Below are 14,373 nucleotides of genomic sequence, written 5' to 3'. Positions count from 1 at the left end.
CTTTGTGTCAGAATATAGTTTTAAAGCTGACCACTATTTCACTTTAGTGCACCAAAAACACTGTTACACTGTGTCTTATGATGTCAACAGATTCAAGACTGCACGACTTCTGGGAAAGCATGCGACTTTACATACTGGTATCAAGCCTCATCAATGTGACGTGTGTGGAAAACAATTTCGGGAACGTGGAGCACTGAGGGAGCATAACCGGATACATACTGGTGCTATGCCATATACGTGTGAGTTCTGTGGAAAGAACTTCCGTTTCAAGGGTATTCTCACTGTAAGTTTGAGCTAATTTTTATGGATACAAACTTTCAAAAAGGAAAATTATTTACTAAAATCTGCCACAATAACTGTAATGTGGACTAATAGGCAGTAAGAGAAACTACATTTAAAAAATCCTGGAAATATTGTGTAATTAAAATTTAAAAAAGAAATGATAATCTTCTGACATATTTTATTAAATATTTTATGTCCTGGAAGAGAGACAGTGAAGAGCAGGAAACTACAGTATCTCTAAAAGAAGTAAGAAAGGGAAATATGACATTTGTTCATAGAGTATCTGGAAAAGGAAACCCATTGTTGTTATGGTCTGCAGACTGAAGACTGGTTTGATGCAGCTCTCCACGCTACTCTATCCTGTGCAAGCTTCTTCATCTCCCAGTACCTACTGCAGCCTACATCCTTCTGAATCTGCTTAGTGTATTCATCTCTTGGTCTCCCTCTACGATTTTTACCCCCCACACTTCCCTCCAATACTAAATTGGTGATCACTTGATGTTTCAGAATATGTCCTATCAACCAATCCCTTCTTTTTGTCAAGTTGTACCACAGATTTCTTGTATTCCCAATTGAATGTAGTACTTTCTCGTTAGTTATGTGATCTACCCATCTAATCTTCAGCATTCTTCTGTAGCCCTACATTTCAAAAGCTACTGTTCTCTTTTTATGTAAACTGTTTATTGTCCTTGTTTCCCTTCCATACATATGTTTTTGGACAGGGTCTGCTTTTTACCCAACCATGTGTTTCACTGCATTTACAGCATCTTCAGTGGGCTTTTATTTTATGGTTGTTAAAGATAATAAACGTTCTTTACTTTTTGTATACATGTAAATATTAGTTTTCAAATCTTAATTATAGATATTTGAAACAATACATAAAATTATGAATTCATACCTTTTTACCACATGGTATGGTTTTCCATATTAAGTTTCTACAGTGACTGTTTTGTTTCACAGTTTGTCATCTGCAGAGGACAAACTGTGTATACAAACATTAAAGAACATTCTCTATCTTTAACAGCCACGAAATAAAAGCCCACTGAAGACGCTGCAACTGCAGTGAAACATGTTTGGGTTGAAAAACAAAATAGTGTTTTGCTAAAGGCGGACCCTATCCAAAAACATATGTATTGTGAAAGCAAACATGGGAGAAAAGAGCTTCAATCCCAGGATGATTATTCCCTTCCATACACAGCTACAATCCAGACAAATACATTCAGAAAAGACTTCCTGACACTTAAATCTATATTTGATGTTAACCAATTTCTCTTCTTCAGAAATGTTTTTCTTGCCATTGCCAGTCTACATTTTATCCCTCTCTACTTTGATAATCATCAGTTATTTTGATGCCCAAATAGCAAAACTCATATACTACTTCAAGTGTCTTGTTTCCTAATTTAATACCCTTAGCATCACCTAGTTTAATTCGACTACATTCGAATTATTCTTGTTTTGCTTTTGTTGATGTTCATTGTATATCCATCTTTCGAGACACTTTCCATTCCGTTCAACTGGTCTTCCAACTCCTTTACTGTCTGCAACAGAATTAGTTTCACTGGGAAACCTCAAAGTTTCTATTTCTTCTCCATGAACTTTAATTACTACTCCATTTATTTTCCTTTACTGCTGATCAACATACAGATTGAATAACATCGGCGATAGGCTACCACCCAGTCTCACTCCTTTCTCCACTACTGACCCAGAATCTTCGACTCTTGTAACTACCATCTGGTTTCTGTACAAGTTGTAAAAAGCGTTTCTCTCCTGTATTTTACCCCTGCTACATATATAATTTCAAAGAGAGTATTCCAGTCAGCATTGTCAAAAGCTTTCTCCAAGTCCACAAATGTTATAAATGTAAGCTTGTCTTTCCTTAAACTGCCTTATGATATAAGTGATAGGGTTAGTATTCCTTTCCACGTTTCTACATTTCTCCAGAATCCAAACTGACTTTCACCGAGATCTGCTTCTACATGTTTTTCAGTCTCCAGTAAAGAATTCGTGTTAGTATTTTGCAACCATGACCTATTAAACTGATTGCTCAGTAATTTTCACTTCTGTGAGCAACTTCTTTCTTTGGATTTGGATGTACTACATTTTGTTTGAAGTCTGAGTGTATTTCACTCTCATACACGTTGCACCTGTAGGATAGAAAGACTCAATGTAATGCGACCTTAAGAGAGACTCTCTCCAACTACACATTAGAGAAATTATTTGCAATATCAGCTTCAAAAATCTCCGTCCTTATCAACCTTTAATTTGGGTGTAAAACAATGGAAAGTCCAGGATGGAATAACAACACTATGGAAAGGCAACAATACAAAAGGGATAGATTGCTACTCACCACATAGAGGAGGTTTTGAGTCACAGACAGGCACAATGAAAAAGATTCCTAGAATGTTAAGATTTTGGACAAAATACTATTTACGAAATAGAAAATGTACACACATTCACACAATCACCGATCGAAGTGGCCGAGCGGTTCTAGGCACTACAGTCTGGAATCGTGCGACCGCTATGGTTGCAGGTTCGAATCCTGCCTCAGGCACGGATGTGTGTGATGTCCTTAGGTTAGTTAGGTTGAAGTAGTTCTAAGGTCTAGGGGACTGATGACCGCAGTAGAGTCCCATAGTGCTCAGAGCCATTTGAACCATTCACACACACACACACACACACACACACACACACACACACACACACACGGTCACTGTCTCTGTATGCTGGGACCTGTGCATCTGATGTGAGCAGCAATCTACTTGAGTAGGTGATGGGTGAGAGGAAGAGGCATTGGTCAGGAAGGGGGAGGGATAATAATGTATGGGTGGTGGATGGTGCTGCACGTGGGAGTGTACAGGGATGTGATAGGGCTGCTGGCTGCAGTGGTGGGAAGCTGTGCTAAAGGAAAGGAGGGTGGGCAGGAGGAGGAGGTGAGGAGTGGAGAAGGATAAAAAGTGGTGGTTGTGTCGGTGGGATAGAAAGCATGTGTATTGCTGGAATGAGAGCAGGGAAGGTGATAGGTTGATGGAGGACAGGGACTGGTGAAGGTGGAAGACCGGAGTAGTGACGGGAACAGAGGGAGAGCTCCCATCTGCGCAGTTTGGAAAAGTTTGTGTTGACAGCACTTGCTACTGTGTTAAGATTAAATGTTCCCTTTCTTGTAGTGTCACATGTGTCTACTATTATATACACTCCTGGAAATGGAAAAAAGAACACATTGACACCGGTGTGTCAGAGCCACCATACTTGCTCCGGACACTGCGAGAGGGCTGTACAAGCAATGATCACACGCACGGCACAGCGGACACACCAGGAACCGCGGTGTTGGCCGTCGAATGGCGCTAGCTGCGCAGCATTTGTGCACCGCCGCCGTCAGTGTCAGCCAGTTTGCCGTGGCATACGGAGCTCCATCGCAGTCTTTAACTCTGGTAGCATGCCGCGACAGCGTGGACGTGAACCGTATGTGCAGTTGACGGACTTTGAGCAAGGGTGTATAGTGGGCATGCGGGAGGCCGGATGGACGTACCGCCGAATTGCTCAACACGTGGGGCGTGAGGTCTCCACAGTACATCGATGTTGTCGCCAGTGGTCGGCGGAAAGTGCATGTGCCCGTCGACCTGGGACCGGACCGCAGCGACGCACGGATGCACGCCAAGACCGTAGGATCCTACGCAGTGCCGTAGGGGACCGCACCGCCACTTCCCAGCAAATTAGGGACACTGTTACTCCTGGGGTATCGGCGAGGACCGTTCGCAACCGTCTCCATGAAGCTGGGCTACAGTCCCACACACCGTTAGGCCGTCTTCCGCTCACGCCCCAACATTGTGCAGCCCGCCTCCAGTGGTGTCGCGACAGGCATGAATGGAGGGACGAATGGAGACGTGTCGTCTTCAGCGATGAGAGTCACTTCTGACTTGGTGCCAATGATGGTCATATGCGTGTTTGGTGCCGTGCAGGTGAGCGCCACAATCAGGACTGCATACGACCGAGGCACACAGGGCCAACACCCGGCATCATGGTGTGGGGAGCGATCTCCTACACTGGCTGTACACCTCTGGTGATCGTCGAGGGGACACTGAATAGTGCACGGTACATCCAAACCCTCATCGAACCCATCGTTCTACCATTCCTAGACCGGCAGGGGAACTTGCTGTTCCAACAGGACAATGCACGTCCACATGTATCCCGTGCCACCCAACGTGCTCTAGAAGGTGTAAGTCAACTACCCTGGCCAGCAAGATCTCCGGATCTGTCCCCCATTGAGCATGTTTGGGACTGGATGAAGCGTCGTCTCAGGCGGTCTGCACGTCCAGCACGAACGCTGGTCCAACTGAGGCGCCAGGTGGAAATGGCATGGCAAGCCGTTCCACAGGACTACATCCAGCATATCTACGATCATCTCCATGGGAGAATAGCAGCCTGCATTGCTGCAAAAGGTGGATATACACTGTACTAGTGCCGACATTGTGCATGCTCTGTTGCCTGTGTCTATGTGCCTGTGGTTCTGTCAGTGTGATCATGTGATGCATCTGACCCCAGGAATGTGTCAATAAAGTTTCCCCTTCCTGGGACAATGAATTCACGGTGTTCTTATTTCAATTTCCAGGAGTGTATATTCTCTCATTAGTTCCACCACGAAGCCTATTGTCTTTCACATAGTAATTGTTTGGTTTGCTTTTTATGTAAATCTGTTCCTTGGCAAAATATGCATTACCTTATGTAACTGATGCCTGGTCCAAATCTCAGCTGGTCCTTAATATTGCACCATACTTTCACCTATGACTTGGTACATTCAGTTGAGGTTGTTCCAGGTGCACAAAATGTGCTGTATCCACCTAACGCAATTTAAGCAATACTAAAATGAACAAAGCAAAAAGGAGGTGATCTGTACCAATAATGATGCCCACTCATTTTTCTGTTTCGCTATGTTGTGTCCACCACAAAATTCTGTGTGATACCTGGCCGAGCAAAGTGCATACCAAGAACTACACGAGACTTTTAGATCTGGCGATGATCCTAGATAGAGAGACCCACGGTATGGCATTAGACTAAAATAAAAGATCTTGAAAGAAATAGTACATGTCAAAGGCTGCACAGCAGCAGTTAAAATGAAATCAGCTTTCTTTGAAGTAAGTGAAAATTTAGAAATACAGTGTAATCCATTAAGGTGCGGTTTTAAGAAAATATTGAAATAAAAGAACTCATATGTTGGGAAATGAGTGTGTAGGATTTGGGTAACGAACACAGTGTTCGTGATGTGTAATGACTGTCGGCATTACCGATTCACGTACACGATATTTAGTTACATGCATTATATGGACAGGTACAACTTAAAACACTTGGCATCTCAGAACACTCTGTCCGAGGTCCAGAGACACTGTTTTTGCAGCGATATTCTTGGGGATGGAAGGCAGTAGAGCTTGTGTCCCCATAGGACTCCTCCCCCAATGGCTGGAGTGCTGAAGTTGTATTGCGGTGTGCTCTTTTATGTTGTGTTGCGGTGTGGTCTGCCGGTTTATGACATCGGTACTGGCCGAGTAGGTGGTAGTGGAGGTGCTATCGTTAGGTCGTCCACTGGTGATTGTACGTGATCCTGTCCACATTGTAGTCTGGGGTTGACACTTGTAGGATGCCATCCCTGGATAGTGTAGATAAGAGTGCAGCTGTATCGACTGACTGTAGTATCAGTGTGGAGTGGTACAATGATTGCGACACCATGCTGTTGCTGACCTGTCGATTTTCGTATGTGGCAGATACCACGATCATCGTGTCATTTAGAGACACTGACATTTTCTGGAAGGTAGTGATTGACATCGACTGTGACGGAAAAGGGGGTTGCGTTGTGGTGTGAGATCAAAGGGACTTCCCCAACATCTCTGCCCAAGTCCACACTGTCTTCCGTCTATCAAAAGACGCAGTAGTTTGTTTGCCAGCTATCATGATTTTGAATGTGTCGGGTCCTGGTCTTAGTACTTTATACGGTCCACTGTATGCTGGGTACAGCTCTGGCTCGATGACATCTGTGCGTAGCATTACATGAGTGCAAGTCTGTAGGCCCCCCCCCCCTCTACGAGTACAGTGGTTGTTGTGTGATTTGAAGGCAGTGGGACTCTGATGCTGCGTGTCCATTCTCTGACCCATCATACAAGGTCTGGGAGGTCCTCATTGCCTTCGTCCATTGTCTGTGTGACAAATTACAGCAGGACACGAATTGCTTCACTGTAGACGATCAACACTAGCAAGGCATCGAGGTCATCTTTGTGGGCCGTTCTGATACCCAGCAGCACCCAGGATAGCATCTCTGACCATTCGTTATCGTGGCACACCAGTGCTGTTTACAGCATACGGTGCCACCACTCCACTAGGCCATTTGACTGTGGATTGTAGGTAGGCTGTGATTTGAAATCGGTGGCAGCCAGAGAGGTGGTACAGTTCTGTAAACATTGTTGATATGAATTGTCTGCCCTGATCGGTTGTTAGCGTTCAGGGCAGCCAAATCCCGCTATCCGTTGGCTGATAAATGATCTCACCACTGTCTCTGTTGATATGTCCCTCAGCGGAGCAGCCTCCACCGACTGAGTCATTCGGTTGATGACTGATAGGATATAACTAAATCTGTTTGATTCAGGTAGTGGCCCTACTAAATCTATATGAGCACGTCAAAAATGGCTCTTCTGGACAGGGAAGTTCCCCAACACCTGTCGTTGTGTCATCCTGTTTTCGCGCTCTGGCAAGGAATGCACACTCATGTCCAAGTGGCACAATCCCTCTTTGTATTCGACCATATGTAACGCTCCGAAACTAATTTCATTGCGGTGTGCACTCCAGGGTGAGCTAAGTTATGGAGCAAGTTGAATGTTGTTCAGCAATAGTTGGCAGGGACAAAAGTTCATTGCCTCCAAGTTGACACGTTGCATCAAACTAGTTGGTTTCAAGCACTGGGCATTGTCGTAGTTGTAATCCTGTGTTGCCGTCTGACAAGAATCGTTCCAGGTCTGTATCTGTTGCCTTTGCGTCCACAAGATTATCGAAATCCATTTAATTGGTCACGGCCACTAGGTGGGACAGGTAGTCCACAACCATATTGTCCACTCCGAGCATGTGGTGAATGTCTGTTGTGAACTGCGAGATGTGGTCCAAGTGCCTAAACCTGGTGGTGTGGCAGTGGCAGATGGGTTCTTTACTGCGTCAGCTAATGCTTGATGGTATAGTAAGTGGTCTCCCTTCAGTATCATTGCAGGAGTAGCACACTGCTTTGTACATGGCTAGCAGTTTGCGGTCAAAGGTCGACCACCTCCTTTGACAGTATGTCAGTTCCCTTAAGAGAAAACGGAGAGGTTGTGTCATCCCTGGCACTTTCCATGTTAGCTTCCTCTTCACCAATGTATTTTTCCTCCATAGAGCTTCTGTGATGGGAAGTAAGAGTTTCAGCTGCCTAGAGTAGGTGTTGTCAGTAGACAATTTACGTAGTTCTTGGCAATTTATGAGAGGGGAACAGTTAGTAATCTACTCAATTTTGCCCTGTGTGGACCGTATGCCTGTTGGGTTGATTGGAAGGCTGAAGAACATGACACAAGGCTGTCACAGGTGGTATTTGTCAGTATTAATTTCTATCCCGTGTTGTGACAGCTTTTCGTATACTCCATGCAGGTGTCGTACGTGTTCCTCTGTGGATTTTGAGAATATAATTAAATCTTATATATAGCAGTAACCACGTGGCACATTGAAAAACATCAATGAATCTTTGCCATGTTTGTGCAGCGTTTTTCAACCCAAACAGCTTGAATAAGAATTTATGTGAACTGAATGGAGAGATAATGGCTGTTTTGTGAATCTCCTCCATACGTATGTGGGAGTACGTTCTTTTACAGTCCATTACACTAAAGATGGTTGCCCCTGCCAACTCACGTGTGAAATCTCGGATATTCAAGACAATAATTGTTCTGGCATTGAGGTACCAGTAGTTGCCATAGAGGCACCATGAACCATCTATCTTTAGCCATATAGTGATAGCTGATGCCCATGCACTGTTGGAAGGTCTGAATGAAGCATCCTGCAAAAGTTCTTCAATGGCTGCTATGGCCGCCTTGCGTTTGTGGGGGCTAGGTGGTGGTGGTGGTGGTGGTGGTGATGGCATACAGGCAGTGGTATTAATTCTGTGGATGGTGCCGTCCATAACTATGCTAACTGTTTTGATTGATAGGGATGGTCCAGGAGAAGGAATCCTGTTGTCTAACCTGTCCACAGAGGTGGTATCCTTGTCGGTGAGTGATCAGCTCGCGAGAACAGAAACACTGTCACTGTTCATCCTGCTTGTGAGAGCTGCATCACCAAGTATAATAGACACCTGTGTATCCATGCTACTGGTTGTGCAGCTATCCTGCGGCTGTCGGGTGCATCAGGTGATCTGTAGTCGCTGCCAGATTCATTGTAGTTGGCTGTCCAGTTCGTAATGGTGGCTGCATAGCTGCTAGTTCTCTGTATGTGTTTTGTTGTTCTCTTTGTAGATGTTCGTGTAGGCCGTAATTTTTTTGTCAAGTTCATTGCACAGTGTTGCACATTGTAATGCAAGATCCGCTGCGTTCTCCAAGTCTAGCAGTGGAGGGGAAGGGTCTTGTAGGGTGTTGTCCATCACCTTGTAATAACAGAGCCCTTGTGAGGTCTGGGATGAGATGGTAATGACAGAGGAAGTCCACTCCGAGCAATAGTTCCACTGTTTCAGCTCCAAAGAAAGTCCGTGGGCATGGTGTGTGGTCGTGTAGCTAGAGTGTCGCGGAGGTTGTCCCCATTACCAGTGTTTTTGTGTCATTTGCCGTTTGGAGTTGTATGGTTGAGGGCTTGTAATCTCGTGTTTTGGGATGTGGGGGTAGTGTGCTGATGTCTGCGCCCATATCGACCGGCAGGTACTGATGTAGCCGGCAGTTGTAAACAAACAGTTGCATGCCATCTGCTCGTGTGTGTGGCGTGTTATGTGCTGTGGTATTGCCAGTAGAAACAACTTGCTGTGGGGAGGCGGGCTGGTGTGCGCCTGTCCACCAGTGTAGTTTGGGTAGCCACACGGCTGTCGGCAGTGGTGTGCATTGGCGCTGAACCGCGCGTGAAACCAATATAGTCGCTTGTTGTTTTAATTTGGCTGTGCTGTTTTGTGGCTGACCAGGGATCAGCTGTCTTCCTTTTTTGTCGATTTCCTGCAGGAACTGAGTCTGTGCGACGTGATTGTTGATGCACTGCAGCATTTGTGGCCTGAAGTTAGCCGAGGGTCCAGTTACGGGTGAAGGGGGGGGGGGGGGAGGAGGAGGAGGAGGAGGAGGTTTCCCTGGATCTGCATGCAGTGTTTTGCACTGTGTGTGCCACTGCTGCTCTCCTTGTCTGTTGTGCACCCTATTCGTCGCAGGCGTGGCGGTCACAGATAGGTGTCCTGGCACTGATCAGTGTCCGGAGCCATGCGAGTGCCAGTATCCTATTGGCCAGTGGTGTGTCTGCTTGTACTAGAACTGCTGTCTCTATTTGCTCTGGGAGCTTGAGTAACCATAATGACAATAGGGCCCAGTCTGGTGCTAGGTTGTTAATCTGGCGCATTTTACACTTAATGCCGATGACGTGTCGTTGCCCATCGTCTTCTCATTTATGGTGAGGTGTAGTTGTTGCTCCAGTGTGCGTGATAATCATTGCAATATTAGTGACTTCACTATCTCATACTTGTGCGCAGTTGGAGTATTTATCAGTAGATCACTGACGAGATCCACTGTTCACTGACACGGTTGAGAAGTATTAACGGCTCGCTCTGGTCGTCAGCAATCCTAGCTGCCCTCCTCATACATTTGCATAAAGCAAACCACACATCTGGTGAGTCTGTGTGAATGGGCGGCAGGTGGAATTTGATAGAGGGTGAGTGGTTCCCATAGTGGTTGTTTTGTGTTGGTCCCAATTAGTTTCCAGCATGCAGTAGTTGCACGGCATTGCTCGGACTGACTTTGGTGGCTGGATGACAGATGGCCACTCTTTGTTGTACCTGTCGGCATGGTGTGGTGTGATATTGTGAATGGAGCTGTGGTTCGGCATGCAGCATGGCTGGCCAGGTGGTGATGTTACACCCTTGGAGTGGCCAGTGTTGCGGTGCAGCTGATATCTGTGTGCCATCACCCCTGTGATGTATGGAGGCATCTGCAGACTGCGGAGAAATACAGTTCTGTTAGGTTTCACAGTTTTCTGATGGTGTTCGTCTGCGTGTCCTTTGTGTACACTGTTCCATTAGTCGCCTCGCAGCCATTGCAGTTGCCGCGGTGGCATTGGTGTAACGAAACATAGCGTGCAGCGTGGACGGCATAGCGAGTAAGTCGGAATTGCCCACCTCGGTCATAACGTGCATCACGGTAGGTGGGGTGAAGTCACAGTCGAACGTAGGCCATTGTGGCATGGGAGATCCATGCATTGTGCCCATAGGATCAGCAACATGTCTTGTAATCATCGTTACCTGGATAAATTCGTGGCCAATTGTTGACCCGCATGGTATGGGGTTCACTGTAGGTGCAGCAGTGATGTTTGTTTTGAACTTGATATTCATCTTGTGGTCATAGTGCTGTTGATGTGTCTGTTTTGGCATCCTGGTAGCTGTTGATGTGTGGTCACGGTAAAACAATTGTGTTGTGTGTCCATACCAGCACGTGGCGGGCATCAGCATATGCCGGTGCAAGCTAGAGTATGGGTAGCGGTGCAGTGGCGTGGCCTTGACATCACGCCCAAGGTGTACTGTGGTACACGGTGCAGCTGCCATAATGTCACCTGCGTGATGTGTGAGAGTGAAAGCAGTTTGCAGGAATATGCCATTCTGTTCAAAATCACTGTGAACTGGCATTATCTCTCCCTGAGACCACCAAATACACCGATCTGCTTGTTTGTTTGTTGTCACTGATAGTTCGGCATTTGTTACGCCACTGTGGTTGGTAACCTGTCAATCCCTGATATCTCAGTAATGATACTCGGTTCATAGGGAGACGTGCGAGTAGCATTAGTACTAGCTGAATGTAAGAGGGTTGGAACTTTAATAGTAGCAACTATTTATTCACAACTGATACAAAAGAGTTACATGTTTGCACCTATTACTGTCCTTCAAACTAGTCACCAGCATTTTGTAGAACCCATTGCCAGCAATGTGGAAGGCATAATATACTATTAGCAGAACCTGTTCTGTTGATGGTGTGAATGGAGCGATCTATTGCCTATTGAATCTCTGGAACAGTTCTGAAACGAATGACACGAAGTGGTTCATTCATCTTTGAAATCAAATCAAAGTCAGAAGGACTTGTGGCGACGTCATATATCCACTGTGCCAAAAACAGCGGGTGAAAGCTGCTGCTGATAGATATTTATCTTTGCCGTAGTTGGCTTGGTTACGAGTTGTTTATTCTTGTTAGTTTTTGATCTGTGCTTGTAAAATAAAATGTTTTCTCATCTCATGAAAAAGCTGTTACTTCATAAAATATAAAGGCTCCCATAGTGGTGACCCTGAAAAATCGTAGCAGAAGCATAAAGAAAATATATATACCGTTGAGAATAATGAATTCAGAGACAAAAGCATGGGGCAGTGGAATCAAGATTGAAGACTACAGTCTGTTCGACCAAGGATCGCGGTCCATGCCCTTTGATTTGCCACAAAACGGAATGACAGATGTTAATGCAAAAGATGGGAGTACCTGCGCGCGACACGGAAATGTTCAGCTTTCCGCGTTCTGGCCGACGCGCCCCCAGCTTTGGTTCACGCACACTGAATGCATATTTCGGCAGTGTGGGGTGTCTAACAGCATTGACAAATTTAATATAGTGGTTTCACATCTAAATTTAGAAGTGAAAGAGCAAGTAGAAGAAACCTTGTTGCAACAAAATTACTTTGTGCCAAAGGAAGCTCTCATACAGCATTATATGTTGTCACCAGATTTGCAACTACAAAAAATTTTCGCATACGAAGATTTGGGCGACAAGACTCCGTCACAAGTACTCAAAGCCTTACGTACATTAGCCGGCCCGGAACTCCTACCTGAAGAGTCTTTACATATAATATGGCTTCGTAAACTTCCTGCCAACATCCGTGCCGTCATCGCAGCAGAAACAGACTTACCATTGCAAGTCTTAGCAAAAAAGGCAGACACCATCTCAAACACGTTAACCGAAGTTTCTGCGTGTTCCGTATTCAACTACAGCCAGGATAGAGGCCCAAGAATGTGTAGTGTGATGGAATCTGATGTCAGTGAGCCAGGAACATGCAATAATACTTCCCAAGAGCTGTGCTCATCGACCGAACCCACCATACAGCAGCTGGCAGCACAAGTGGCAAAACTCAACATGCAAGTAACTTCGCACCACCAGTAGCTACGAAGTCGCAGTTGGAAAAGATGAAGAAATGCTATCCAACAGGATTTGACAGATTAATGGTGCTGATACCACAGATGCTTCGGTAACACTGCCCGTCAATGTATTCAACCCTGCAGCTACCCAAACTTAAAAGGCGGGCATTAAAGGGCACTAACGTTCATCAACAACAACATAGGCGCCCGAGTCATAGTGTGATTCAAAGAGGTGAAAACGCCATGGTATCTGTAGTCAACCAATCACACCATCTGCCTCCAGAGAAGCTGCTCGCGGCGCAAGCTGAGTTCGACAGACTTCTAAAAACAGGTATTGTAAGTAGGTCTGATAGTTCATGGGCATCTCCAATTCACATGGCCCGTAAAAAAGACAATTCATGGAGAGTATGTGGAGACTACAGGGCACTCAATGCCTGCACAATTCCCGACCGCTACCCAGTACCCAGTGTGACTGATTTTAACAGTACGATTAGCAATGCCAAAATATTTAGTGTGATTGATTGCGCCAAAGCATTTTCCCCGATTCCCATGGCTCCATCTGACATTAAGAAAACAGCAGTTATCACAACATTCTGTTTGTTTGAGTACAATTTTATGCTATTTGGCCTCAGAAATGCTGCCCAAACATGGCAAAGATTCATGCATGAGGTGCTTCAAGAATTACCATTCGTATTTTGTTATATGGATGACATTGTAGTATTTTCTTGTTCTGTATATCAGCATGTCGAACATCTGCGGCAGCTTTTCCGCTGTCTGACAGAGTATGGCATAATTATTAATGAAACAAAGTGCACGTTTGCAAAACGCGAGGTTAAGTTCCTGGGACATTTGGTTTCAGCAGCAGGCCTGTCACCTTTGCCTGAGCGGGTTGAAGCAGTACAACAGATGCCCCTTCCCACAACTTACAAAGGACATCGCAGATTTTTATGCATGCTCAACTATTACAGACGTCACTTACCTAAATTAGCTGCCGCCCAAGAGCCACTCACAACTTTACTTGCAGGTAAAAATACAACAGGAAATCGTAAAATTCCATGGAGTCCAGATGCTGAAGCAGCTTTCCATGACTTAAAGAAATGTCTTTCTTGGGCAACACTACTGGGACATCCAAGATTGAGCCCTCCTTTAGCGCTCATGGTTGATGCGAGCCAAACAGCAGTGGGTGCAGCGCTACAGCAGTTGATGGCAGATGGCAGCCGCCCACATTTTTCTCTAAAAACCTGACTCGACAGCAGCAAAAATGGAGTGCTATTGACCGTGAGTTGCTTGCTATTTACTTAGCAATAAAGCATTTTCGCACGTCTGTCTAAGGGAGGCACTTTGCAATTTTTACCAATCACAAGCCGTTAGTAGCTATATTTCAACAAGACACAGAGCTCAATTCACCACGGCAGGGCAGGCAAGTCGAGTACATTGCACAGTTCACAACTGATGTGTGTCACATTTCAGGAAAAGACAACCTGGTCGCAGATTGCCTGTCTAGGAATTGTGCCAGTTTAAATTCAGTTCGTTGGACGGAGTAAGCGTCTAAACAACGAGAAGATCCTTTCTTGTGCCGTCTAATAGTGGAACAGAGAACTGCACTGCAGCTCAGACGTGTGTCTGTCCCAAATGTTCCAGACGGAATTTGGTGTGATGTAGCAAAAGGAAAGGAGCGACCTTACATACCAGAACAATATAGTCGCGAGATTTATAATGCACTACATAATCTATCACATCCAGGAGTACG

General features: G+C 45.4%; 1 protein-coding gene across 2 annotated transcripts in view; it reads left to right on the top strand.

Moving 5' to 3' along the window:
• The window catches only part of LOC126336280 (zinc finger protein 879-like), a 357,886-nt gene that overhangs the window by 293,327 nt on the left and 50,186 nt on the right, over positions 1-14,373 (top strand). For both annotated transcript variants that reach the window (XM_049999798.1, XM_049999799.1), the window contains one exon: positions 91-283. In XM_049999798.1, coding sequence (XP_049855755.1) covers positions 91-283 — 193 coding nt within the window. The remainder of the gene's footprint in view (positions 1-90; positions 284-14,373) is intronic.

This window comes from Schistocerca gregaria, chromosome 2, assembly GCF_023897955.1.
Source record: "Schistocerca gregaria isolate iqSchGreg1 chromosome 2, iqSchGreg1.2, whole genome shotgun sequence".
NCBI classification, from domain to species: Eukaryota; Metazoa; Arthropoda; class Insecta; order Orthoptera; family Acrididae; genus Schistocerca; species Schistocerca gregaria.
The sequence above is the reverse complement of the archived record's forward strand: the minus strand, read 5'-3'. Positions and strand labels throughout refer to the sequence as shown.